We start from the raw sequence: 26,614 nt of genomic DNA, 5'->3' as shown, positions 1-26,614 counted from the left end.
GTTTATAGTCAATCTTTACCTTGCATAACCATTTTCTTTCTCCTTTTTGGGCTTGTCAACATGGGACGATTTGATCTGTAAAAGAAAAATAAGAAAGTATACCAGATGATTTTAGGTTGTTTGGGATAATTCAATCATTAAGACCGGGCACGCATATGTGAAATTTTAAGATTTCTTTGGCTATTCAAAAATAGCATGAATTTATGAATCCAACTACCGGTACCCCCTTTACCTGTTGGTCAAAGCTTTTAAATTCTTTTCCTTTGTGAAACATCAAAGTGAGAAGTCTGGCGGTGAACTTGAAAAAAAGTCAAAGGACCCCCGTTCAGTTAAAGTTAAAATGTTTCAAAATATTTTTGAAACATTTTGAACATTTGTGAAGATCTTTGAATATATATTTTTTAAAGGGAACATTTGTAAAATATTGTGTTCCAGGGACCCCCAAAAGCAGAGATTTGAATTACAAATGTTCGCTTTAAAAATATATACATTCAAAGAATTGTACAAATCTTCACGTTTTTTCAAAAATAGCCAAATAAATCTAAAATGATAGAGATCCATTCCAGGATTGAATGGGTTAAAACATAATATTCTATTAAAGTACTCTGGCTACTCCATGACACGCAGTCTGAAGTTTCGTCATAAGTCAGAGGATTCCATTCAATCAAATGTGGGTTTTTGAGCAGCTATTTAAAGTGAAGGCAGATGGTTGAACCAACCTTGTCCTCTTTCCTCCTGTCTTTGTCTTCCCTCGGTTTGTCCCTGTGCTTGTCAGAGCTGCTGTCACCGCTGTGTCTCACTTTCTCCCGTTCCTTGTCCTTGTGTTTCTTCTCAGAGTGCTCCCTATGTTGACTGAAACGCAGAGGTCAGAGAGGGTGAAAGGTCGAAGGCCAGACCGGAGGCCAGACAGACTCACAGACACGAAGGCTTTTGTTTAAGACGGCAGGCAAGTCTGATTTGTTTCTCAAATCAAATCTTTAGGACTGAGTGTGTTCACGCTGTTATTTAAAAGGGATCAGATCGGATTTGTTTTCAGACATCAGACAACGTTGCCAAAAAATAGTAGATCAACCGGCTCACAACAATCATTCTGATTCCCATCTGGATAGGCCAAACCTGGGATTTGGGTCTGAACATCAGTCTGAGCATAACCAAATGTCTTAAGTAACAAAGCTCCAACAACAGAAACAACCTCACCTGAATATGAAATCAAAATGCTGACAGTTACAAACAATTGCATTGTCATTAACAGTTGCCAGGTGTGAAACAAATAAGCAAACAACAACTAATGATGTCTATAAAAGAGCTTTCCAGATAGGCTAATAATCTTTGAAATGTGATTGAACATCTGATTGTCTGTGATGATGACAGCTTTGGTTTTGTTTCAAGAAAATTATAAGATTGAATAGAAACCCCAAAATAATTTAATCAAGATCTTGTGAGGTTGTTTTTTTTGTTGCTGTTTGCTGTTCAGTTACTCTTAGAACGAAAACAAACCCACTGTTGCCAGAAGGTATAATAATACGTTTGTATAATACAGGGGTTCTCAACCTTTTCAGGCCGCGACCCCCAAAATAATGATATTATTTCCCGCGACCCCCCGCATGCACACGAGCGCAGCGCGGTTCTGGGCGGATTGGGTTTGTTTTTTTCCTGTTTTTTGGTTACTTTATTTCGGTTTTAGGGTTAGGGTTTGGGTTAGGTTATTTAATTATAATAGGTTATTTGATAATTATTTATTATATTACATTAAAAATGTTTTCCTAATGTTAATAATGAAATATTTTTATCTTGAATTTAGTAAATTAACTGATGAAACATGAATTAATAATAACATAAAACAATATTTTGTTAAAAAAAAAAACACATTCACCAAAAAATCTGGCGACCCCCCCAAATTATTTGGCGACCCCCAGGTTGAGAACCACTGGTATAATACATACTGTTGGTGGAATCCTCATATGTCCAAAACTGTGGGATTCAAATTCAAAAGCAGCTAAAAATAGCAGATCTGCAAGCTCAAAACGAGTCGCTTCACGCCGCGCTTCGAGCTTGTAGATCTGCTTCTTTTGATGCTTTTGTGTGGCGCTTTATTTATTAAATTTACGGAAAAACACAAAAAGTTAGAATATGGAGATAAGAGGTTTCTGCCCGACAGCAACGATATATATTGACCAATAAAACTTTAGACTATACAGGTCCCCTAAGGGAGAATTCCTTTACACAGCACTGTAACACATCAGTGAGCAACACACAATAACAATAATACAACACTAATAACAATAAAGGTTGAAGTGGTACAACAGAGATAATGAGCGTCATAAAACTGATTAATTTCAACCAAACATGGTACACACAGCAGCGCTAATGACACTGTGGAGGATTGTTAGCCTTACGGCAGGAAGTTTGAACAACAAACCATATAAATCAATGGGAATACTTCAAAGTGCTGATCATTAATCTCAGTTCAGACAACAGAGATGAACAGTGATTGATTTGAGTCATTTATTTCTGTCCCTGAGGTGGGCTGTATGTAGCGCTACAGAAATATGCAGTGGTGGAAAGTAACTAAGTACAAGTACATGTAACTAAGAACTGTACTTAAGTACAATTTTGAGGCATTTTTACTTTACTTGAGTATTTCCTGTTTACTTCTACTCCACTACATCTCAGAGGCAAATACTGTACTTTTACTCCACTACAATTATTTGAAAACTTTATTATTATTTTGAAAAGTGACTAGTTACTTTGTAGATTTTGATCCCTATACATCTCGGCCATTTGGAAATAGCCGATCTACAAGCTCACAATGCACATTGTGAGCTTGTAGATCGGCTATTTTCAAAAGATTTTGTATACATTTGAAAACTTGTACTTTTACTTTGGTACTTTGAGTACATTTGATACCAATACTTAACAGAGTATTTCACCATTGCAGTATTGATACTTTTACTTAAAAGTAAGAAATGTGAGTACTTTTTCCACCGCTGAGAAATGTGGTGTTTGATCTACAAGGCCATGAATATTATTAAGCTGTCAGAAAACATTGTTAAAAGAAACGCTATTAAGTGGTCAGACACTCTAAATCAGGGTTTGGCAACCGTAGGCACGGGTGCCAACATTGGCACAGGGGAGGGTAATCACTGGCACGCTGGCATACTGTAAGTATGAGAGAGAGGATTTTTCATATTAGGATGTATAATAAATGTACAGTAGTCAATTCAATTGGCTCTATGCACAGCAGCCATATTGGAAAGAAATTGGGCCTCTTCTTACTTCCTTAACAGGTGTTACCAATGGTACTAATTAAGGCTCTGTTCCATTCTGGTCTCAAAGTGTGGTCCAGGGACCCTCATGGTTGCTTGAGGGGGTTCCAAATGGCCCCTTACGGGTGTGTAACTCTGAGAGTGTACAAGTTTGAGAACCACTGTGCTACACTAAATGGAACAGAGCCTTCATGAGTGTCATTGGTAACACCTGTGAAGGCCCAATTTCCTTCCAATATGGCTGCTGTGCATATAGCCTATTAAGCCATTAAGACCGGGGACGCATATGTGTCATTTTAGATTTCTTTGGCTATTCAAAAATAGCAGATATACAAGCTCATAGCACTGCACCGAGTGCCGAGCTCTGAACTTGTAGATCTGTTATTTTTTGAACATTTCTGACAATTTTTTTGCAAATCTTTGAATATATATATTTTTAAAGGGAACATTTGTAGCCTTCTTGTAGGGCAGCATTTTGTCCTGGCTAGTGTCCTTGTGCCACTGGTAACTGGTGTTTTCACACATCTTGAATTATTGTAAACGGTGTCTTTCCTTTCCTTGTTGGGAGGCTATCGATGGCCGGGAGGCGGTAGATGTGCCCTTTGATCATGTTCTTGCTTATCTTTTTATCTTCATACACTTTTCAATTTACTTTAGGAATGTTGTGTCTGAGCTGTATTTTTGTTTTATTATTTCTTGTTTGTTTATATGTTTGTATTATGTATGTTTAGAAAAGCAATAAACATATTTTGCAACAAAAAAAAGGCATTTTGTAACTCAAATCTTTGCTTCTGGGGTCCCTGGAACTAAATATTTTGAGATGGAGGTCCGTGAGCAAATACATATCATTTTGGGGGTCCTTGACATGAATACGTTTGAGAACCACTATTATTATAGCAACATACGGTTTTCAGAAAACTGTTAGGATTTAGAAGACATTTGTATTCCCGGATTCAATGGGTCAAGTCCCCTCACATCTGTATGCAAATCACATCCTGTGCACAATTCTACATTCATTCAATCTCTGAACTCTGACTGGGGACGATCATTACAATGACCTGATGTGAAAGAAAATGTTTCAAAAGAAGGGGGAAAAAATAAGGTTGTTATGTATGTATGGAAAATCTAAATGAGTTGGAAATTTTTGTTTGATGAGGTGTCATAAATAAATGTAAAAACATGGCAAAAGTCCTGTGTTCAAAATGTTACTTGAGTAAAAGTATAAAAGTATCAAAATATACTTAAAGTACCAAAAATAAAAGTACTAAAATGTTTGAAAATAGCAGATCTACAAGCCCACAACGCGTCGCGATGCGACGCGTTGTGAGCTTGTAGATCTGCTATTTTCAAATAGCCTAGGTATTAAATAGGGCTAAAGTGGTAAATTATTGTTTTATAATATAAAAATGTATACATGCAAAGTAACTACTAACTAAAGTTTTCAAATAATTGTAGTGGAGTAAAAGTACAATATTTGCGTCAAAAGAAATTCGTGAAAAAGGGTTGCAGAGTCAGACCCTCAGCTCTAAATTAATACCCTCCCCAGTTCCTTACTCACCAAACCCATACATAAACCTAACTATTTTAACAGTGACTAACCTGAACTAAAATGTATTCATCCACACCAAGACCACCATGCATAAACTCTAAAGCACTGCAATGGAAATAGGCCTTTGGGCTTTATTGTGTGTGTGTTTTTTTTTTATCCTTTTAATGATTTCTGTATGTGGGGCGTCTCTGGCTGGAGGGGCCACTTCTATTTTAAGGATCAATAAATTAGTTAAATTAATCAATCAATCAACTTAACCACAATCTGGGAACCCATTCTGTAAAAATGAAAAAAGGGGACAAAAACGTTCTGTGTTTGTTCCTACTAACAACAACACTACATGTTTACGGCAGTGGTGCTGACAAGATTCTGCTAACAGCAGAATCTGTCTTGAGAGATTAACTTCACCATAACGATGTCTAACCTGAACCAGCTCTGAGCTTTAATTACATGAACCTGCATGTTTGTGACTGTGAGCTTGTAGATCAGCTATTTACAGCTAAAAAGATTTGCTGTAATAGGAAAAAAGGAAGAGACCCCTGGGGGAACCCGATCAACAAAGTACATAGGGTGTAAGTGGTTAGCTACGTGATTGCCCCTGTCGTTGAATTCTGGATCAAGCGGTAATTGATGGGGCAATCGGAGTCGAGACAATATTCTAGGTGGTGATGGATTAGGATATGCTTTAATGTACATGATATATACTGACACAGATCTGTGGTACGGTAGTTCTGCCGACGAGCACAGGACTCAGATCATAGTTATACTGTAGCTGCTACAAGGACAAGCTGAACCATAACAGACAGGCTGTGACAAAAAACAATCAGCTATCAGGCCTAGCAAAGACATCTAGGCTCCTACAGGCTACCAAATATCATGTCATATCCTAATGTATTATATAAGTACTATAAGTGATGGTAAAATATAAAGGTTAGATATAAACGACCATAAAAACAATGTAGTATATCATGTATAATTCTTAATAATCCTCAACCCTGACCAATCAAATGGCGTGGATCTTGGCGGCTTCAAAGACAGCTAAAATATCCACCAAACAACAATAACAACAACAAAGCCATGGAGGGGAGTGCCATCATCATGCCATTGTACCTGTTGCTGCTGTGCTTGGATTTCTCTCTCTCTTTGTCTTTCTTGTGGTCTTTGTGCCGGTGTTCCTTGTCTTTATGCTTGTGAGAGTCTAGAGACACAAACAAATGAAACAGCACACTGCTCAGCATCCTCCCACAACAACACAGACTTGGATCAGTGAAGGTGTAATCTGAGCACTCATCTTCTGTTAGATCCGGTTGGTTGTTATATAATGATAAATATTAGGGATGCAACGATATGGGAATTCTTGGCCGATACCGATGTTTAAGATAACAATTTAGCCGATACTGATACCGATATTTGTTTATTTGTTTTTTGGTGTTATTTCCCCGGGGAAACAAATACATCTTTATTATAAGAAATAACTGTTCAGAATCTGCAGAAACACAACATAATTGCCTTGATGCAAGTAACATTAACGAGTGTCAACGAGTGTCAGCTGGACAGTGACACACACCTCAGCTGTGCTGAACTGAAAGTGACTAGTTAGTTAAAAAAAAGCCCTTGAATAATAATGTTGTACTGTGATTATGGTAAGCTTACATTTCATATCACAAACACCATAGAATAAAAACTCCTGTAACTTTAACCAGCAAAAAAAAAAGAAATCTAAAAAGATGCAGATACCGATATGTGGCAGATATCCCTAATAAATATATAGATACAGTATGGCTGTTCCTTACAGTTATTTAATTGAGGTGCAATATGATGTGCATATCGTTGGCAGAAACATCATATCTCCATTCTGGAACTTTTTATTTATTTTCATAAATGAATTATCTACTTCACCAAGTGTTGCACAAAAGTAGTGAAAATACTTTTCACTAATTTAAAATGTTTTTTAAATAATATTAAAGTTTTCCACCTGACAGCAACAATCTATGATTTAAAAGAGAAGGAAAAACATTCCTTACAACTGGGATTCAGACACACAGACAGCCAGGCAGATGCACTCACACGCATGCACGCGCACGCACACGCACACGCACACACACACACACACACACACACACACACACACACACACACACACACACACACACACACACACACACACACACACACACACACACACACAGTATCATTGCATCACAACAGAAATCCATTGTATTCAATGCAAGGTGTCCTCTCCAGCCAGGAGGATACAGTAACTACTGTAGGCTCCTTTCCTTTTACTTGGAAAAGAAAACTCGGCTTGTAGTTTGATAAGATAACACAGAAGATTTGGGATAAAGCCTGTCTTGCAATCTAGAAATAGAGGAGGCATCTCTATTATTATGATCATGATCAGGTAAGACATAGGTCTGTCTACTAGTAATCTAGTAACCTAGTCTGCCCAGCAGATTTGCATTGGCCATGTACAGGAAGACTTTCAGGTGATACAAGAAGAGTGGGCACAAAGGAGGAGTGGCACCTCGATTTACTATTTTGTCCAAAATGTAAAAAATTATATTCTTAGTACGTCTTAAGTAAAGTATACATCAGACTTCAATTTACCCTTCAACTTATGAGTACGTTTATGCCCAAAATGATTGGAGATATACAGGTTGTGTTGCAATTCGTAGCAATTATAGAAGTATTAGACCTTAATTGCGAAATGTTCAATCATGTTCTAATCGTGTATACTTTACATTACTTAAGACCATTTTCAAAATATTATATTTTTCAACATTTTGGACTAAATAGCCAATTTTACATCGAGGTGCCCACTCTTCCTTAGTGTACGTATCTTCCTGTTACCCTTTTGGGTGCCATTTTTATCATATAGAATTTAGTGACCCAATTTCTTTAAATGAAAACAAATGGACGAATCTGTCAACTATAAAAGGCAGCATGTTAAGCTCCTACTATTGCCCGATTCAAATTGTAACCAAATCAAAAGTCCACTCTGAAGGGTCATTCCTATGCTGCTGCCAGCCTGTCAGGACAGAGAGACAGCAGCTGACATCTGATCGTCACCTCGTGGCGTCTCACTGTCATGACAGGTCAATAACAGGATAGGACAGGATATAATGCTATAGGCTATATGCACAGCAGGAAATTGGGCCTTCACAGGTGTTACCAATGATACTAATGAGGCTCTGTTCCATTTAGTGTAGCACAGTGGTTCTCAAACTTTTTAATTTCAAGGACTCCCATAACTCTGAGAGTGTACAAATGGAACCAAATGGACCCGTACACTCTCAGAGTTACACACCCGTAAGGAGCCATTTGGAACCCCCTCAAGCAACCATGAGGTTCCCTGGACCACACTTTGAGACCAGAATGGAACAGAGCCTTAATTAGTATCATTGGTAACACCTGTTAAGGAAGTAAGAAGAGGCCCAATTTCTTTCCAATATGGCTGCTGTGCATAGAGCCAATCGTCAAGGGACACAATAACACACATCCATTTATCATCAGTGGAAAAAAGTACTACATTCCTTTACTTAGGTAAAGTAAGTAAAAGTATCAATGCTGCAATGTAGAAACACTGCTACAAGTAAAAGTCTGGTAATCAAAATGTACTTGAGTGGAAGTATATAAGTATTGGCATCAAAATATACTTAAGTGCCAAAAGTAAAAGTACTAATTATGCAGAATGTTCTGTTTCACAAGGTAAATGTATTTGAAAATAGCAGATCTACAAGCTCACAGCGTGTCGCATCGGAACGCGTTGCGAGCTTGTAGATCTGCTATTTTCAAATAGCCAAAGTTTAAATAGGGCTGAAGTGGTTAATGTAGTAATAATAATTCAAATCTAGAAAGTTTTCAAATAATTGTAGTGGAGTAAAAGTACAATATTTGCTGACATTCTGAGATGTAGTGGAGTAGAAGTAAAAGTACTGAAAATTGTAAATACTTCAGTAAAGTAAAAATACCTCAAAGGTACTCAAGTACAGTACTTGAGTAAATGTACTTAGTTACTTTCCACCACTGAATAACACACATCCATTCATCATGTGCAAAACTATTGGGATGCCTTTTTATTTTCACCACAAGCCATTAACCACTCGAAACCCCGTATGGTTGACCAGTGTCCCTCAGGGCTCTACACTAGTGTCTTTTCCGTTGAATGTTATTGTGGGGAAGGCTTTCTCTGAAAATAGCAGATCTAAAAGCTCACAATGTGTCGCAGCGCATTGTGAGCTTGCAGATCTGCTATTTTCTGTGAAAGCCTTCCCCACAATAAGGATGATGCTGGGGTTCAAGTTGGTTAATTCATCAAGAAAAGGTGCTCTAAACTTTAAAGGAGTTGTTCACCCAAAAAATGACTTATTTTCTATCAATTACACCATGCATCTCCACAAATTCAATGCTTCATGGTGTGTATAATTGATAGAAAATAAGTCATTTTTTTGGGTGAACTGCTCCTTTAATGTGGTTGTGGGGAGTCCTCCAATAATGTAGCTCTAAAGATTTCCCACAATATTATTCATGTCAAATCAACCATAATTATAGTTGTATCTTATGTCATAATATGTAAACATAACAATCCTCCTCATGTAGGTCTAAAGAATGTCTGCAATATTGTGTCAGAACAACCATATGGTTTTAATAATGCAGCCATAACTTTCTTTTCAATTATTCCAACTTGGAATAAAGTATGCCCCAGTAATCCCAACCCACTACTAACCAAGTGGCAGATATGCAGATGGTATTTGTCATATTATAACCAGTGGTGTAAAGTAACTAAGTACATTTACTCAAGTGCTGTACTTAAGTACAATTTTGAGGTATTTTTTTACTTTACTGAAGTATTTCCAATTTTCAGTACTTTTGCTTCTACTCCACTACACCTCAGAAGCAAATATTGTACTTTTACTCCACTACAATTATTTGAAAACTTTAGTTACTGGTTACTTTGCAGGTATACATTTTTACATTATAAAACAAACATTAACCACTTTAGCCCCATTTTATACCTAGGCTATTTAGCGTTGTGAGCTTGTAGATCTCCTTGTTGTGAGCTTGTAGATATGCTATTTTCAAACATTTTTAGCACTTTTACTTTTGGTACTTTAAGTATATTTTGATGCCAATACTTTTGCACTTTTAACATTTTGAACACAGGGCCTTGTACTTGCAACAGAGTATTTCATTGTGGTGTTGCTGCTGTTTTACTCAAGTAAAAGATCTGGGTATAGGTCTTCCACCCACTGTGGTATATTTGTCATATTCTAACGGTATATATATGTGCAGGGCTGTGGATCAGTGATAAGCATCCCCATGCCCTGCCTCTCTCCTCCATATCAAGGCAGACAGTTCTACCCACACTGATCAGGCTGCACCCTGGGCTGCCTCAGATAGACTGGAGGAAAAAGAAAATGGCGCAGAGACTAAGTCCTCAGCCCCAATTCGGCCACTTTCGGCTCCAAAATTAGACCCCTATGCACAGGCCGATCGCGTATCTTAGGGGTGCATAAAAACGACGACGCCAAGCCCTTTACGAGGGTACCTTCGGCTTGGAATACGGACGAGGGGAAGTGTCATTTCCAGGGCCTCTTTTTGAACAATAGCCGCAAGAGAGTGGAGGAGAAGGGACTTAGTCTCTGGGACGCCATTTCTCTGCTCACTGCTCCTTTTAAAAAACTATCAGCCAGCCACACACACACACACACACACACACACACACTCACACACACACAGACAGACCCGATCGTAGTCACGATCATTGCATGAGTGCAAAGCTATGAACATAACATGACACCAGATGATGATCGGAGAGGACGTACCGCTTGCTTTGGATCCGGAATTGACCTGAAAACGGGGAAAACAAAGACATTAAATATTTGCATTTTCTAAATGCCGGGTAAGCATTACTAGTGATTTCATGATCCAAGTTTCAAGTAGCAGGTTACACTACATCAGCTGGAACATGTTCCATATAAATGATCAACTGCCGATGCAATAACTGCGTCCCATATATCCCAAGTTCACACAGAAATGATCAAGTGGCTTAAACTTATTTAGAGATGCGTTATTACGCCGTTATTACACATTTTTTATCAACCCCATCCATATCACTAGTATTTGTCAGATCGCAGCTGACCCTGTGTCTGTGACACCCCCCCGGCAAGCATTCGAGTGTGACAGTTAACAGAGGGTTACCTGAGGGTCCTTATGGCCATGATCTCCACTCATTGTCCCAAGTTTGTGTGTCCAGGTGTCCAGCGGTGTCCAGAAAGACAGACGGGTGTCCACTAGGCAGCAGAGCAAAGGCTGCTCGTTCTGGGGGAAGCCTTCTATAGAGAGAGATACACTCTGGAATGGAGTCCGTTCGTTGCGCATTCGGCTAAGTCCCGATATTGACCGACTGCGCATGCTCACATCAATTTTGAACAATGTGAGAGAGATAGAGAGAGAGAGGACTCTGCATGGGTCCCTCCCTGACCCAAAATAAAATAGATCCTTTATAACACACTAAACCAGTGATTCTCTCTCAACCTTTTTGAATATCAAGGCCCCCCCAGTTTGATATGCAATGTGCCATGGACCCTCCTGAACTCTGAGAGTGCACAAATGGAACCAAATGGACCCATAAGGGTCCATTTGGTTCCATTTATGCACTCTCAGAGTTACAGATCTACAGTATATGGGTCGACTTGTTTCCTAACCATCATCATTTTGGCTGTGGATCCCGTGGAACACCTTATAAAAGGACCCGTGGTCATTTGATGCCATTTGCAGGACCACATTGTAACCAAGTGTTTCATTACGCTTTAATGTGTTATTCTGGGTTTAAGTTATATTGAGATTTTTACTTGTATATATTTTACCAAAATAAAATCAATTAATCAATACTGCCATCTCTGGGACCCCAATATACACCGTAAAAACCTCTGTATTAATTTCAGTGTGCAACTGGACCCAAACAGGTCTATCTTTCCAACTTACAGACCCTTAAGGGTCCGTTTGGACCCCTGGTGATCCAGTGCACTACTAAACAAATGAGCATACTCGTTTTGCAAATTACTGAATTGTTTAATTATGCTAGAGTCGGGTCAGATCAATATCCTAGTAGTTAGCCTGTCATTTTATCTGTATTTAAGTAAGCAAAGTGTGGACAATGTCCGACTCAGTTGCTTTGGACCCTTGACCAAAAAAAAACCAGGGCTAATCACTTTATCTATTAATTACTTAATCAATAATCTTGTAGCAATCCAACACGCCTGGCAAGGTTTAGTGAACCAACAATACTAAACAACATCTTCACTGTCAGGAATGAATTTAAAACCATTTCACAGGACAAAGCAGTAGCAGTAGAAAATTTAATTCAGTTTTAACAACATAATTATACAATCATGACAAGCTCTATTATCAGTCTTCACATGATTAATCCAGCATTAAAAAAAAAAGAAACATTCACACAATTCCATACACATTCTAGCTACAATCTCACATGATAGCAGGGACAAAAAACAATAAGATAATTATTTTATAACAACAGTTAATCTGTACAATGGTTGCTTCCTCAATTGAAATGTCATATAATCCAGAGAAGAGAACCGATATCAAATGATTGACAAAGAAAATAAAAATTACATTTACAGTACAAGTTCACAGGTTGCCACGACGAGGTGTGGTGAGGGCTATTTAGACTTCCTTCGTTTGGCCTGGGTGGGACTGGCTCCAGTTTCTGGTGAAGAGAAAACGCTGTCTGTTAAAATGTGAATTGCATGATCGTTTTGATGGTGACAAAACTGGCTTGTTTTGACCCTTTGTTTATTGGTAGGGGACCGGGGCCATGTAACCCTAACCCATTACGACCGGGAAAGCATCGTTGTCATTTCTTTAGATTTCTTTGGCTATTAAAAAATAGCAGATATAATAGTAGAAATGCTATTTTTTGAAAAATCGTGAACATTTGTGCAAATCTGAATATATATATCTTTTTAGGCGAACATCTTTAACTCAAATCTTTATTCTGGGGGTCCCTGGAACAAAATATTTTGAGATGGAGGTCCACGGCCAAATGCATATCATTTTGGGGGTTGACATGAAAAAGTTTGAGAACCACTGATATATAGCAACATACGTCTTTTCAAAAAACTGTTAGGGTTTAGAAGACATTTGTAGAATCCCCCAGAAGCAAAGATTTGAGTTACAAATGTTCGCTTTAAAAAAAGATATCTTCACGACTTTTCAAAAATAGCAGATCTACAAGTTGATAGTGCAGCACTCTGTGCCACGCTATTAGCTTGTATATCTGCTATTTTTGAATAGACAAAGAAATAAAAAAAATGACACGGATGCTTTCCCGGTATTAATGGGTTACAGAAATACGTCACTAGATGGAAAGATATTTTTTTCTCCATCTTGTCTAATTGATGTTTGGGGCAATTACTCGCCCCTCCTACGTATGCATGGGATTAAAGCAAATATTAAAGCTCACGACTCAAAAATGTGTTTGTAATTTTGTATTGTGAGACAAGTGTGACAGGACTCTCACCCCAAACTAGCGCTGTTTCCGATTAACACAATGTGTAAAATAATGATGTTTTGCTAATATCGTTCCTGCTTGTTCTACCTACGGCCCAACCAAGTGAAGAAATCACAGACTTTAACCTTAGCTTTAACCTTAGCTTTCTATGAAATATCCCAGACTGCAGGGGTCTTCAACGGGACCCCTGGGGGGTCCTTAGAGTTACTACAGGGGGGGGGCACCAATTTTTTTGTGATGAGATTTCTTTTTAAAACATTAACCACTTGAACCCTAGCATCCCTATTTGGGGGGGGGGGGGACTTTGGTCAAAAATAGCAGATCTACAAGCTTGTAAATCGGCTATTTTTGGCAAAGAGGTTTAGTGTAGAGGGGAAAAGAGCAGACCAAGTACAGGGTGAAAGGTCAAGTTTACTAAGTATTGAGGGTTTAAGTGGTTAAATGTCTGAAAATACACATTAACATGAATCCAACATACACTGACGATAGTTACTGTCACAAAAGTCTATGAAACCATCTATGAAATCTATGAAAATGTTTACTCTGCAACACAATTTTATACAATATGTAGTGGGGGTCCCTGCTTCATCTCTCTCTCAGCTAAGGGGTCTTTGGGCTGAAAAAGGTTGAAGACCCCTTCTCTAATCTTTAAGAAAACCGAAATGAGCCAAATCTAGAAGACGCCGCATTGAGATGGATGTGTATGTGTGGGGATCTGATTGAGGACATTCCCCCTGTAACAACACACCAGTATAGTTTGCATGTCCCTTTCATAGCCTGAAGGCTTTGAATACATTCAAACTGCATCAATGCTACCGTCCAGTGCAGGTCTGCTTCAATCTTTTAACCCTTTAAGACCTGAGGCGATTCTTAAAAATGTTTTCTAAATCCTAAAAAAAAATCTACAAGTTCATAGCGTGACACTCAGCGCTATTTTTGAACAGCCAAAGAAATTTTAAGTGACACAGACGCGTTCCAGGTCTTAACGGGTTAACCCATTAACTCATTCAGTGCCAAAAATATTTCTGGCTATATCACCCCTGTGCCAGAGCCAAAAATACATTGTAAAAAAAAAGTGCTTAGGAAGCGAGATACAGCTTTTTTCAGTAAGATGTTAAACAAGAAGTGAATGGAGCAGCAAATCTTCAAACCATGATATCTTGGGTTCTGAACATTTAAAAAAAGAAAAAAAAAAAAAATTGAAATTTTTATTTATTTTTTATTCATGACGTCTCAGACGTCATTGTCACTCTGGGCTTATGAAAAACGTGACGTCTCAGACGTCATAGGCACTAAATGAGTTAAGGCCTGAGGTTCCGATTCTACAAAATGTCAGTTTTCTGAAAAAGATGTTACTATATCAGTGGTTCTCAAAGTTTTTCATGTCAAGCACCCCCAAAATAATATGTATTTGGCCACCAATCCCCCCCAAAGTAAAGATTTGAGTTAAAAATGTTTGCTTAAAAAAAAGAAAAGAAAAAAAAAATCTTGTGCACAAATTTTCAAAAATAGCACATCCACAAGCTCATAGCCCGGGACTCTGTGTCACGCTATGAGCTTGTATATCTGCCATTTTTTAAAAGCCAAAGTATAAAGTAATGGTTTAATTGGTTACACAGAACAGTTTTAAAATGTGATCTTTTCACCGTGGTCGGCACCTCCACAACACTGATTGACAATGGTCTTTAAGAAACACAGACTTATCAGGTAAAAGTGGTTTTGAGTTCAGCTCTGTTGTAGAGATTACACTTTGATCAAATCAAAATGTATTTATTGTACACATTAGAATGCAATACAATGGGTTGTTGTTACATTAAGTGACAGAGCAGCACAACAGAAATGTTGGCCATAGGGCGGCGCTAGAGGAGAGGCCATGCAGTCACCACAATTAGTAGGCTTCATCCTGCAATCAACCTAAATTAGATTCCGACACTTTCAGTGCAAAGTTGACATTTTGGCCTGAAAGTGGCGATAGAGAAAATGCCATGGGGGTCACTAACAAGGTCAGGGTTCATCCTTAGCAAGATTCAGGGCAATCTGACGATTGGCTCCATGCACAGATGGCTCTATGCACAAATGGACCTTTACGGGTCCATTTGGTTCCATTTGTACACTCTCAGAGTTACACACCCGTAAGGGGCCAATTGGAAGCCCATGAGGGTCCCTGGACCCCAACTTTAGACCCACTGGTGTAGCAGAGTGTTTCCAGTGAGCCAACATGCACAATATCAGCACCCTGACTCTGTTTGACCAGAATGGAACAGAGCCTTCATTAGTATCATTGGTAACACCTGTGAATTTCTTCATAATATGGCTGCTGTGAATAGAGCCTATTAGACATAGCGAATGAAAACAGATTTAGGATTTTATTTGTCACATGTTTATAGTAAGTGCATGCAGTGAAATGATGGTGTGGCAGACTGTGCTAAACATGTTGTAACATTTAGAAGTAGGAAATATGCACACAGCACCTTCAAGCACCTCAAGGGAACAAAATAGAGAACAAATTAAATGGGGGAGAAGGAAATATTAAAATCTATTTGGTTCCTTTTTTTTAAAAACCTCCCTTTATGAAGATTTCTTTGTTGAACTTTTACCTTCACCTAGCCCATTCAATCCGGGGAACGCATCTTGTGTCATTTTAGATGTCTTTGGCTATTTTTTGAAAAATCGTGAAAATTTGTGCAAATCTTTAAATATATTATTAAAGCGAACATTTGTAAAATATTTTGTTCCAGGGCGCCCCCACCCAGAAGCTAAGATCTGAGTTACAAATAGTCGCTTTAAAAATATATACATACAAAAATTTGCACAAATCAAGATTTTTCAAAAATAGCAGATCTACAAGCTCACAGCGCTGCACCGAGTGCCGTGCTATGAGCTTGTAGATCTGCCATTTTTGAATAGACAAAGAAATACAAAAAAATGATAAAGATGCGTCCCCGGACTGAATAGGCTAGTAATGTTTATCTAATGTGTGTATCTATCTATTCTACTGTAATCCTGGGTAGGGCGCACACAACCACATGCCTGCTCTATTCATGCCGACAAGCAAGGACTTTCATCAACAAAACAGGGCATTCATTTTACAAACAAAAAACATAAAAACTTTGGAATAATGGAGATACAAGGTTTCTGCCCCCGACGGGCAAAAGATAGATGTATGCGTTCTCGTTACCTTTTGCAGCCATGCTGGCGCCTGGCCTGGCTGATCTCTTCCTCGTCCCGCTGTCGGTGACCGGCTCCTCCTCGACTTCCTTCTCTGCCCGGGAGCTCCGCCTGCTCGGCCCCTTGGGCTTCTCCACAGCACCCCTGGGAGCAGCAGCACACCAAGAAAAACAAAAACGCCGTACGAGACAAGAGAGAGGGGAAGGGGAAGGAGGCACAGTACAAAAAAAGGTTGCGTTACTTTAGAATGCGACGACGCAGGTAGCTCTGCTTCTACTCAGAGAAAGATGGAATACCGCTTTGGGACTTGGGCTGTTTTTCCTCCTCTACCACAGATACTGTCCGGTGTTCTTCGTCCCGACAGCACCCACCACTACATAAAGGATCGACATGGTCGCTGCTCGTGTTCTTTGGCAGCGCCCAAATGCATATTAAATACATACCTTGGGACTAAGTTGATGGGCGTCTTTCTTTTCTTTGCCCATCTGTGATAGAAGTGGAAAAACAGCGGTAAACTAAAAAACTGCTGAACAAAACATTTTGGCTTCCCTTTACCCCCGACATACGACAATCCCTCAGGAAAATAAAAGATAAGGAAAGGCCCCAAAAACACAAAAAGCCTGTGGAGAGATGGTTTTTGCTTTATCTGTGTACGGGTACCACTGGATAAAATCACAATATGTTTGACCAAAAACCTCGATAATGTGCGGCTGCGGGTGTGTATATATTTATATTTGAAAATAATAATTAACCACTTAAAACCCCATAGGTCTCAGTACTACAATAACTACTGTTATTGTGGGGAAAGCAAAAAATAGCAGATCGACAAGCTCACAACGCGACGCAGTGCGTCGCGTTGTGAGCTTGTCGATCTGCTATTTCCAGCAAAAGCTTTCCCCATAAAACCGATGCTGGGGTTTAAGCGGTTAAATAGCAGTCCTACAATCTCAATGTTATCGGAATGCGACACGTTGTGAGCTTGTAGATGAGCCATTTTTGAAAAAAGATTGAAGCATAAAATATGGACGCGATTAAAACCCACTGGCATATCATGATATCACGACATCCAAACTCCCAGAAGATATCTACTGTAGTATCCCCCATATCAAACATATCGGTATAAATAGATTATTAGATATTGCCCAGCCCTAAGTACCATTTGTTTTATCCATGCAACCGTTGTGCATTTGCAAATGTTTTCATATTTGTTGCATCATGCCAAGCATACATACCAAGTGCTGAGGCAAACGTGGCTCATTGTTTTCACCGTGTACCCTCATGGCCAACCAAATGAACACCCAGAGTTTCAGTAAAGGTTAGAAAAGTCTAAGCATCCGTCCTTTCAATAACAATGTACTCGGACAAGTTTCACCACCCTTTGGTACACCTCTTTAAAGCCCAGTGCAAGAAAATAAGGGGCGAGATCACGTTTTGTTTTTTATCCTGAATACTATCGTTCAATTGTGAGGTTATGTAAAAGATGTGACATAAAACTTCCCAATGTATTTTGTGTCTCGAGAACTCACCCTCAAAAAGCTCTGGAAAAACTGCCATTGAAAACAAAAAGGGATATGCTGGGGTTGTATGTATGTATGTATGTATGTATGTATACTTTCTTACCAACCTATCTCTCAGATGTGTTAGCACGTTTGAATGGAAAAAGCCCATCCCACCACAGGATCACTTGGAAGTAATGTGCCTGTGGATTTTTGGCTATGTGATTGGTAGACTACTGTAGTCGGTCGGTGTGTGCGTGTCAGCTAATCTCATAAACCGCTGGACTGATCAGCGCCACATTTCTTGCCAGTAGGCCAAATAAGTACATGTTTTACGGGCTCGGTTCATCTGAAACTAGGCCCAAATTTGGAGTCATACGTCATAAGACAAGTGACGGCACAGGCAGGCCACAAGAAGTCGGAGATCCACATGGGAGCCACGATGTTCATAAGTGGATCCTAAAAGGTCTACTATTAGATGTTTATTTTTTATCTTAAATCTTTGCCTTAAACCAGTCATATAGGTCCATGACTTGTCTTTTCCTATTCAACTCAGTACTGCAAATTCTCTTTAACCCATTAAAACCTGAGGTTCCGATTCTACAAAATATTTAATTTGTTTTTGCACAAATTTCCCCAAAAATAGTAGGTCTACAAGCTTGTACAAGAGCTTGTAGATAAGCTATGAGCTATGAGCTTGTAGATCTGCTATTTTTGAATAGCCAAAGAAATCTAAAGTGACACAGATACGTCTAAATGGGTTAACTCTAAAAAAAAATGTCTGTCTGTGTACATTAACCGTTTTTTTCCTCCAAAACCTTTGAGGGCCAGCTCTCGAGACAGAAATCAAAGCTTTCTGGCCGATTGTTCCACACGTGCTCACAAAACGACGACAGCTTTCTGGTATAAAAATTGGCAAAGTTGCTCCTTAACGATACACCCATTTAAAAAAGGACTACATGGTTAAATAAACAATCTTACCCCTGCTCTGAAACGGCTGACATGTCCTCCGCTGCAGAAGAAGAACAAAGACAAAGTAAGCCCCACAGACAGCTAGGTTCTACAACATCCTAACACATGTTTCCTCCGTGATGATGAGAGTGTACAAATGGAACCAAATGAAAACAAAAGGACAAGTTCAACAATACTCACTCGTCTTCTCACCGGAAACAGGCTCCTCTGACAGGGGGGCTTCTGGTTCAACTGGTGTTAGAAAATAAAAAGGATGAAAGCATCTGAAAACATCACCATGTACAGTTGCATGACTAGTGGCGGAAAATAGCACACACACACGTCACACAACGTGACATGTTAGGGACGCCATGTTGAAAGTCACAGTGTCACACAGGGGTACATTAGAACAGTGGTTCTCAACCCCCAGGGGGGGGGGGGGGGGGGGTCACCAAATTAACCCATTAAGACCTGGAACGCATCTGTGTCACTTTTTCATTTGAGCTAAAAAGCATTATTTTACACTTTGGCTATTCAAAAATAGCAGATATACAAGCTCATAGCACGGCACCGAGTGCCGCGCTATGAGCTTGTAGATCTGCTATTTTTGAAAAATCGTGAAAATGTGTTCAAATCTTTGAATATATATTGTTTAAAGCAGGGGTCTTCAACGTTTTCAGGCCAAGGACCCCCTAGCTGAGAGAGAGATGAAGCAGGGACCCCCTCTATATTGTATAACATTATGTTTCAGATAAACTTTTGCTGCTCTTTTTTTCCCTCTACACTCTCTTTGCCAAAAATAGCCGATCTACAAGCTCACGAGTCACAACGCCTCGCAGCGCGAGGCGTTGTGAGCTTGTAGATCTGCTATTTTTGGCTTAGGTTCTCCTCAGAAAAGGGATGCTAGGGTTCAAGTGGTTGATGTAAAAAAAAAAATCATATCACACAAAGATTTGGCGGACCCCCTGTAGTAACTCTGAGGACCCCCTAGGGGTCCCGGACCCCCTGTTGAAGACCCCTGGTTTAAAGCGAACATTTTTAACCATTCTTGAAAAAGTTTAAGCACCACTGATATAGAAACAGATGTTTTTCAGAATACTGTTGGGATTTAGAAGACATTTGTAGAATCGGCTTCAGGTCTTAATGGGTTAAAAAGAAAGTTTGGGAACCCTTGAATTAGAGGACAGTTGTACCTGGATTGGTCTGAGCGGTTTCAGCCTTCGCCAGCACTGGCTGTCTGGAAGGCTCCATCGCCGGAGGCTCAGCCTGAGCTGGCGGGGCTCCATCGGGGTTGGTGACGGGAGGGGAAACAGCAGCTGGGGCTGGGTGGGGTACTTCTGAACTAGGCCCGGGGACGGCAACGATCGCGGGGACGGGACTGTGTACAGGAGCAGGGGCAGACAGCGAGGTAGCAACAGGAGCAGCGGAGACAACGGAGGCAGCAGGGCTAACGACGACAGGAGCCTGGGCCGGTGGTGCAGCCTGGGTTTGGGTCACCACGGGAGGCGGTGCGGGGGCAGCAACCAGGGCAGCGGAGGCAGGAACTTGGGCAGGAGCTGATGGAGGAGGAGGAGGAGGCGGAGGAGGAGAGCTGACACTCGGAGCAGCAGTAGTCTGAGGAGGAGGCGCCGATGCCTCCATTTGAGCCATCGGGGTGGCAGGAGGAGGAGGAGGAGGAGGAAGGGAGACCTGGAGAGTCACAGCCCCTCCTCCCCCTGGCTGCCCACCTCTGTCTTCAGGGCTCAGCTGGCAGTCAGCCGGCTTATTATTCTTAACCTGGGCAACGGACGCTGGGGACATGGGGTTCTTTCGAACAGCGGCCGTGGCGCCCGGACTCGAACAGGGGGGAGGCGACGCCAGGGGATGCTGCTGGAAGGGAGGTGACGCCGAGGAGGGAGGGCTAGGGTAGACGGGAGGCTGACCGGGAGGAGGAGGAGGACTGGCCTTCTGAACGGATACTACCTCACCTGCGTCCGTTTTGAGCGTCCCTGGATGTGGCAGCTGCGGGGCATTGAGAGTGCTAGCGGGGGCAGAGGAGGGCATGCCGGCGGCCATTTGGACCTGCCCGACGACTGTCCTGGCGGGCTGAGTGCTGGTCATATTAGCCCCCGGCGGCTGGGCGGAGACGCCCGGAGCCGATGAGAGCTGGATGTTTGAAGCGGACACTTGGAGCGGCCCCACCATGACCGGCTGTGACACCATGGCGCCGGCGGGGGCCCCAGGCGCCGCACCACCACCACCACCAGGTACCTGGAAAATGGTGGTGATGAATTGAGGTGGGCGAGAGACAGGGGTCTGCTGCCTGACATCCTGCGGCCTCGTGTTCTTGTTCGGGGGGACAGCCACCATGGTGGAGACCATGGCCGGAGGGGGGGGAGGTGGTGCCTGGGGGATGGGATTGGAGGTGACGAACACGGTGATCTGACTGGGGGCGACGGTGTTGTTGGACGAGGCGGCGGGGATTTGTAGCACAGAGTGAACGCCGCCAGGCGAGGGTTTAGGACCGGGGCTCGGTTTAGAACCGACGGCGGAGCTGTGGCTCGAACCGGTGCTGAGAGTCGGTGCAGGATTGTGCTGCTGACTCAAAGTGGCCGGGTTGGGGCTGGCGCTGAGGGTGGCGTTAGTGTTGGGTGTGAGGGCAGAGCTGGTCATTGGATTTACATTCGTATAGGTGGGGTTGACGGTGGGGTTGGGGTTAAGGCTCGCTGTAGTATTGGGGTTCAAGTTAGTGTTGTTGGGGCTGAAGTTTGAGATTCCTGTACGCTGTGAGCTTGGAGTGCTGGTGGGGCCGGGGACGGTGGGCTTGGGCTTAGCTTCTTGTTGTTCACTTAGAACATCGGCGGTAACTGGGGCTACCGTGTCTGAGCTCTGAGAGACACCGGGGACCGGTCTGTCTGGATCTCCTGGAGGCTTAGGGCTCTCCTTGCCCGCAACATCCCTTGCGGGAACAGTCTGTGTGGGGCGCATAGACATGCCGGAATTATTACCCGCGTTATCCAACAGCTGATTAAGGGAGGTCGGGGCCTCCCTCGCTGCCGGTAAAGCCTCAGAAACGGAGTCCTTCAGTGGTGTCTGGTGGGTCGGATGTCTCTCCGCTACACTGGCCTGCAGCTCCGCTCCGGGTTTAAGCTCCTGGGGTGCGGGGACACGGGGACTGCTCATTCTAGGGGCCGATAACTCCCTCAGAGCCTGAGGCTGGCCCTGAGGCTGGTGCTGAAGCACGTGCCGCTGTTCTGCTGCGATCATCGCTTGCCCTTCCCTGACACCCTCGGCGGAGTTGCCCTGCATGCCGTGGAAGGGACTCTGGGTCTGCTGCTGAGCCTCCATGCCCATGCTAACTTGTGAGGGCATAGACACTGGGTTGGGGGGCACCGAAGTGGGGGGGCTCAACATCATGGTCTGACCCTGAGGGTTAACCATCTGCTGCTGCTGCTGCTGGTGCGGAGGGCATGCAAGAGCGAGCTTTGTCCCCTTCTGCCTCCCTGGACTCGGGGTGGCGGATTTGCGACTAGAGGCCGGACTGGATCGCCGACTATTGCTGGGACTCGCCCTCTTGCCCTGCGCTCCGGGCTGCTTGTCTTGTTTGCCGCCCGCAGACGCCGCTCCGCCGCCGGCGGGGAAAGGCTGACCGTTGTTAGCGTTTCCACCGCCGCCGCCGCCGTTGTTGTTTGCGCCCGAGAGAGTCAAGTTGGGAGGGGCCTGCCCTATGGCTTTCAGAGTGGTGGGGTTGAGACCCTGTTGGTCAAAGCCCCTGTTAAGGTTAGGCTGTCTGGGAGGCAGAGGAATGTTGATTTTAGGCGGGAACAAGCCCGCGATGGAGGCGTTGAGCCTCTCGGGCGAGAGGTTGATCTCTGAGGGTTCGGTGCTGGGCGGACGATTGGTCGGGGTGAGGGGATGGTGGTAGGGCCTGGGACTGGCCCGGTTGGGGGTTTTTGGTCTGGAACTCTGGGAAGTGGTGGGGACGTTGGGAAAGTGCAGGCCGGGCATGGGACCTCCTTGCTGGGACTGAGGAGGCAGCTGCTGCTGCTGGGGACTGGCTCCGGGATGCTGGGATATATTGGGCGAAGGACCGGGGCCCTGCTTCATCATGTGTGCATTAGAGCCCTGGTTGGGGTTCCCCATCATCTGCTGCTGGCCCCCGTTGCCACCGGGCTGCATTGCCATTTCTGAGCCCGGGCCGCCGGGCCTGTCCTGCAAGGAGGGGTGGGCTCCTCCAGACGGATCCTCAGGACCGGCGCCCTGGGATCCCGGACCTGCCTCAGGATGGGACATTCTCCGTGTCGATCCAGTGAGCTGGAAAAGGAGGGGGGGGGGGAATATTATAGAACCAGAACAAACATATTGTCACCGTCATGCTGAAAAACCTTGTTTTCATCTTATGTCCCCCCCCATAAATTAATGACCTATTTTACACTTCATCTTATGACAGTAAGACACATCGTTTCCCCACATCCTGGTAAGTAACATTTTTGGACATGGTTTCCATCCGACAGCAACAACTTGTCGTCATCACTAGGCCGGTCATAATAATTATATAATCGCAATTATTTGAGATAATCGCAATTATTACGATTATTTTGCATAATCGTCATAATCGTTTCCATGTTGAAAGATGTTAAAGTTATTGTAAATAGCCGATTTACAAGCTCACATCGCATCGTGAGCTTGTAAATCGTCTATTTCCACTATTAATGTTTTTTTTAAGTTTATTAATGTTTTTTTTAAGTTTAAAGTTATCAAATATGCCAGTCATTTATTTGTATATTTAGGTTTTGTCATATCCACCCTGTGCAAAGTCTAAAGGCCAAACATAAATGTAATATTTATTCATATGCTCCAGTGTTTAACGCTAACACGCAATTAAAATCGTTAATCGCAATTATTTGTGTGACAATTAATCGCCACGTACAATTTCATACATCGTGACAGCCCTATTCATCACTTTATGAAGTCAAATGTAATAGAACAAAAGACTAGCTGTCTATTGTACTGTGTGTTTTATACCCCCATCATCATCATCATCTGTGTCTTTCAGAGCGTCTGCCTCACCTGTGGGTTGACCATGTGGGGGGGCATGGCTCTGACTTTGTCGGGAGAGGGCGGCACTCCTCCATGCCCCTGGAGGCTGATCATGACGGGCATGCTGCCCTGCTGGGAGACCTGTGGCATCCTCTGCCCGTCCGCCGGGTTGACCATGCCCCTGGGGGGGAGCTGCCCTCCTGGAGGGATGGGCATGCGGTTCTTTGCTTGCTCCTGCTGCATCTTCAGCATCATCATCTGCATCTGCTGCTGTTGCTGCTGCTGCTGAAATGTTAATTATTAACCCATTAAGACCGAGAACGCATCTGTGTAACCACTTTAAACATTATTTTATACTTCGGCTATTCAAAAGAATAGCAGATCTACAAGCTCATGAGCTTGTATATCTGCTATTTTTTTTTTATTGTGACAATTTGTGCAAATCTTTGAATATAGGCTATATATTTTTTAAGCGAACATTTTTAACTAAAATCTTTGCTTCTGGGGGTCCCTGGAACAACATATTTGGAGATGGGGGTCCGCGGCTAAATACATATCATTTTGGGGGTCCTTGACATGAAAACGTTTTTTTTATTTTTTTATAGCAACATAAGTTTTTTCAAAAAACTGTTTAGGATTTAGGAGACATTTGTATAATCCCCAGAAGCAAAGATTTTAGTTAAAATGTTTGCTTTAAAAATATATATGTATTATTTAAAGATTTGCACAAATTGTCTAGCCTGACAGCCTGAATTTTCATTTAGTTTCACTCCATTATTCAGTCTGAAGTGCAGCCGTTTTCTGAGGTGGGGACGTGGCCAAAGTTGGACTCTTTGGCGATTGGTTCATACTGTCCCGATCCCGATTCGTCGTACAGATTTTCAACTGAGAAACGCCCGCCTTCGACACCAGACCCTGAATACGAGGCAGGCATTTCAGGGGGTGGAGCCAGGCTACAAATTGTCAAGATTTTTCAAAAATAGCAGATCTACAAGCTCATAGCTTGTAGATCTACTATTTTTGAATAGCCAAATAGATCTAAAAATGACACACGGATGCGTTCCCGGTCTTAATGGGTTAAATTACTTTTTAATTGGAGTGACAATTAATCGTCAACTTAAATTTGTAATCGTGACAGCCTTAGTCTTTACGGGCTGACATTTTCCTGGGGATAAATAAAGTTAAGTTATCTAAGTAAGTAAGTATCTCTATCCATGTCACCTGTTGTTGCTGTTGAAGGTGAGGTTGCTGCTGAGCTTGCTGTTGTTGCTGCTGCTGCATCTGGTGAGGATGCATCTGAGGCTGACCCTGGCCTGGGGTCTGAGGCCCAGTCATCCCCTGCTGCCCTGGAGCACCCTGCTGGAGCCCCTGCATCTGCTGCATCTGTTGCATCTGCTGCTGCTGTTGCTGCTGCAACTGCTGCTGTTGCAATTGCTGCTGTTGCAATTGTTGCTGTTGCATTTGCTGCTGCATTTGTTGCTGCTGCTGCATTTGCTGTTGTTGCATCTGCTGCTGCTGCTGGATGTGCTGCATTTGTTGTTGTTGTTGTTGTTGGTGCTGTTGATGTTGCTGCTGTGGTTGTTGCTGTTGTTGTTGTTGTTGCTGCTGCTGCTGCTGTTGTTGTTGCTGCTGCTGCATGAACTGCATGGGTACCTGCTGCAAAACTCTCTGGTCTCCTGGCTGGCCAGGGAAGCCTACAAAAAAGGCACCACGGATGCTCACTTGGATTAAAGCTAAATAACATTTCACGACTGAAAAGAATGTGTATGGGCAAGTCCTATTATGCGATTGGTGAAAGGAGCCCCACACTAGCGCCGTTTCCTAGACAATTAACACAATGTGTAAAATGATGATGTTCCAGTAATATTGTTCCTGCTGTTCTACATACTGCCAACCAAGTTAAGAAATCACAGATTGGGACTTTAACCTTTGATTTTATGATATATCCAAGACCATTAGGGTCTTATGGAAGATGCTTCTAAAGATATTGCTAGTTCGACGACTTCAAATGCTCTAATCTTTAATTTAAAAAAAGAACAGAAAATAGCCCATCTACAAGCTCGTGGATTGAATATTTTTGGTGCGCAACATGCTTTCATAGAAGACATTAACTCAGGAGAATTCAGGGATATCCTGGAATAAAAAACATCTAGAAAATCCATGACACACTATGACAACAACCTCATCAAATAACTGTTGAAATGTATTTATTAAAAGCCATAAATCACCTGCAGGCCTATTGGGGAAATCAGAGATTTTGGGGCCCGAGTTATCCAAGCCCAAACTCTGCTCTCCACCCAGCCCGGGCAGCTCGGAGTCCTCCAGGCCAGAAGCACCATCCAGACCCCTGTGGAAGGGGATAACACAAGTACAATTGAATTTCTCTCACCAAAATGACAAGACATAAAATGAACCGATTTAGACCGGGAAAATAATCTGTGTTTTTAGATTTCTTTGGCTATTCAAAAATAGCAGATCTATAAGCTTGTAGCGTGGCACCGAGTGCCGTGCTACGAGCTTGTAGATTTGCAATTTTTTTGAAAAATCTAAATCTTTGAATATATATTTCTACAAATGTCCTCTAAATCTTAACGTTTTTTGAAAGAACTTATGGCTGCTATAATATCAGTGG

General features: G+C 42.2%; 2 protein-coding genes across 2 annotated transcripts in view; both read right to left on the bottom strand.

Annotated features, from left to right (window-relative positions):
* top1b (DNA topoisomerase Ib) overlaps positions 1 to 11,157 on the bottom strand; it is a 44,577-nt gene extending 33,420 nt beyond the window's left edge. Inside the window, exons 1-5 of the mRNA XM_084069465.1 lie at positions 11,017 to 11,157; positions 10,641 to 10,665; positions 5,926 to 6,013; positions 720 to 852; positions 20 to 75 (exon numbers count right to left, since the gene is read on the bottom strand). Of these exons, the coding sequence (XP_083925591.1) occupies positions 20 to 75; positions 720 to 852; positions 5,926 to 6,013; positions 10,641 to 10,665; positions 11,017 to 11,049 (335 nt within the window). The 5' untranslated portion in view covers positions 11,050 to 11,157. The remainder of the gene's footprint in view (positions 1 to 19; positions 76 to 719; positions 853 to 5,925; positions 6,014 to 10,640; positions 10,666 to 11,016) is intronic.
* Positions 11,158 to 12,162: 1,005 nt separating this feature from the next.
* The window catches only part of ncoa6 (nuclear receptor coactivator 6), a 30,686-nt gene continuing 16,234 nt past the window's right edge, over positions 12,163 to 26,614 (bottom strand). The window contains exons 14-22 of the mRNA XM_084070251.1: positions 26,211 to 26,329; positions 25,204 to 25,676; positions 24,013 to 24,267; positions 20,157 to 23,256; positions 19,165 to 19,215; positions 18,994 to 19,024; positions 16,960 to 17,001; positions 16,527 to 16,660; positions 12,163 to 12,544 (exon numbers count right to left, since the gene is read on the bottom strand). Coding sequence (XP_083926377.1) covers positions 12,498 to 12,544; positions 16,527 to 16,660; positions 16,960 to 17,001; positions 18,994 to 19,024; positions 19,165 to 19,215; positions 20,157 to 23,256; positions 24,013 to 24,267; positions 25,204 to 25,676; positions 26,211 to 26,329 — 4,252 coding nt within the window. The 3' untranslated portion in view covers positions 12,163 to 12,497. The remainder of the gene's footprint in view (positions 12,545 to 16,526; positions 16,661 to 16,959; positions 17,002 to 18,993; positions 19,025 to 19,164; positions 19,216 to 20,156; positions 23,257 to 24,012; positions 24,268 to 25,203; positions 25,677 to 26,210; positions 26,330 to 26,614) is intronic.

Source organism: Gymnoscopelus microlampas (assembly GCF_963454915.1).
Source record: "Gymnoscopelus microlampas genome assembly, chromosome: 10".
Taxonomy (NCBI): Eukaryota; Metazoa; Chordata; class Actinopteri; order Myctophiformes; family Myctophidae; genus Gymnoscopelus; species Gymnoscopelus microlampas.
The sequence above is the reverse complement of the archived record's forward strand: the minus strand, read 5'-3'. Positions and strand labels throughout refer to the sequence as shown.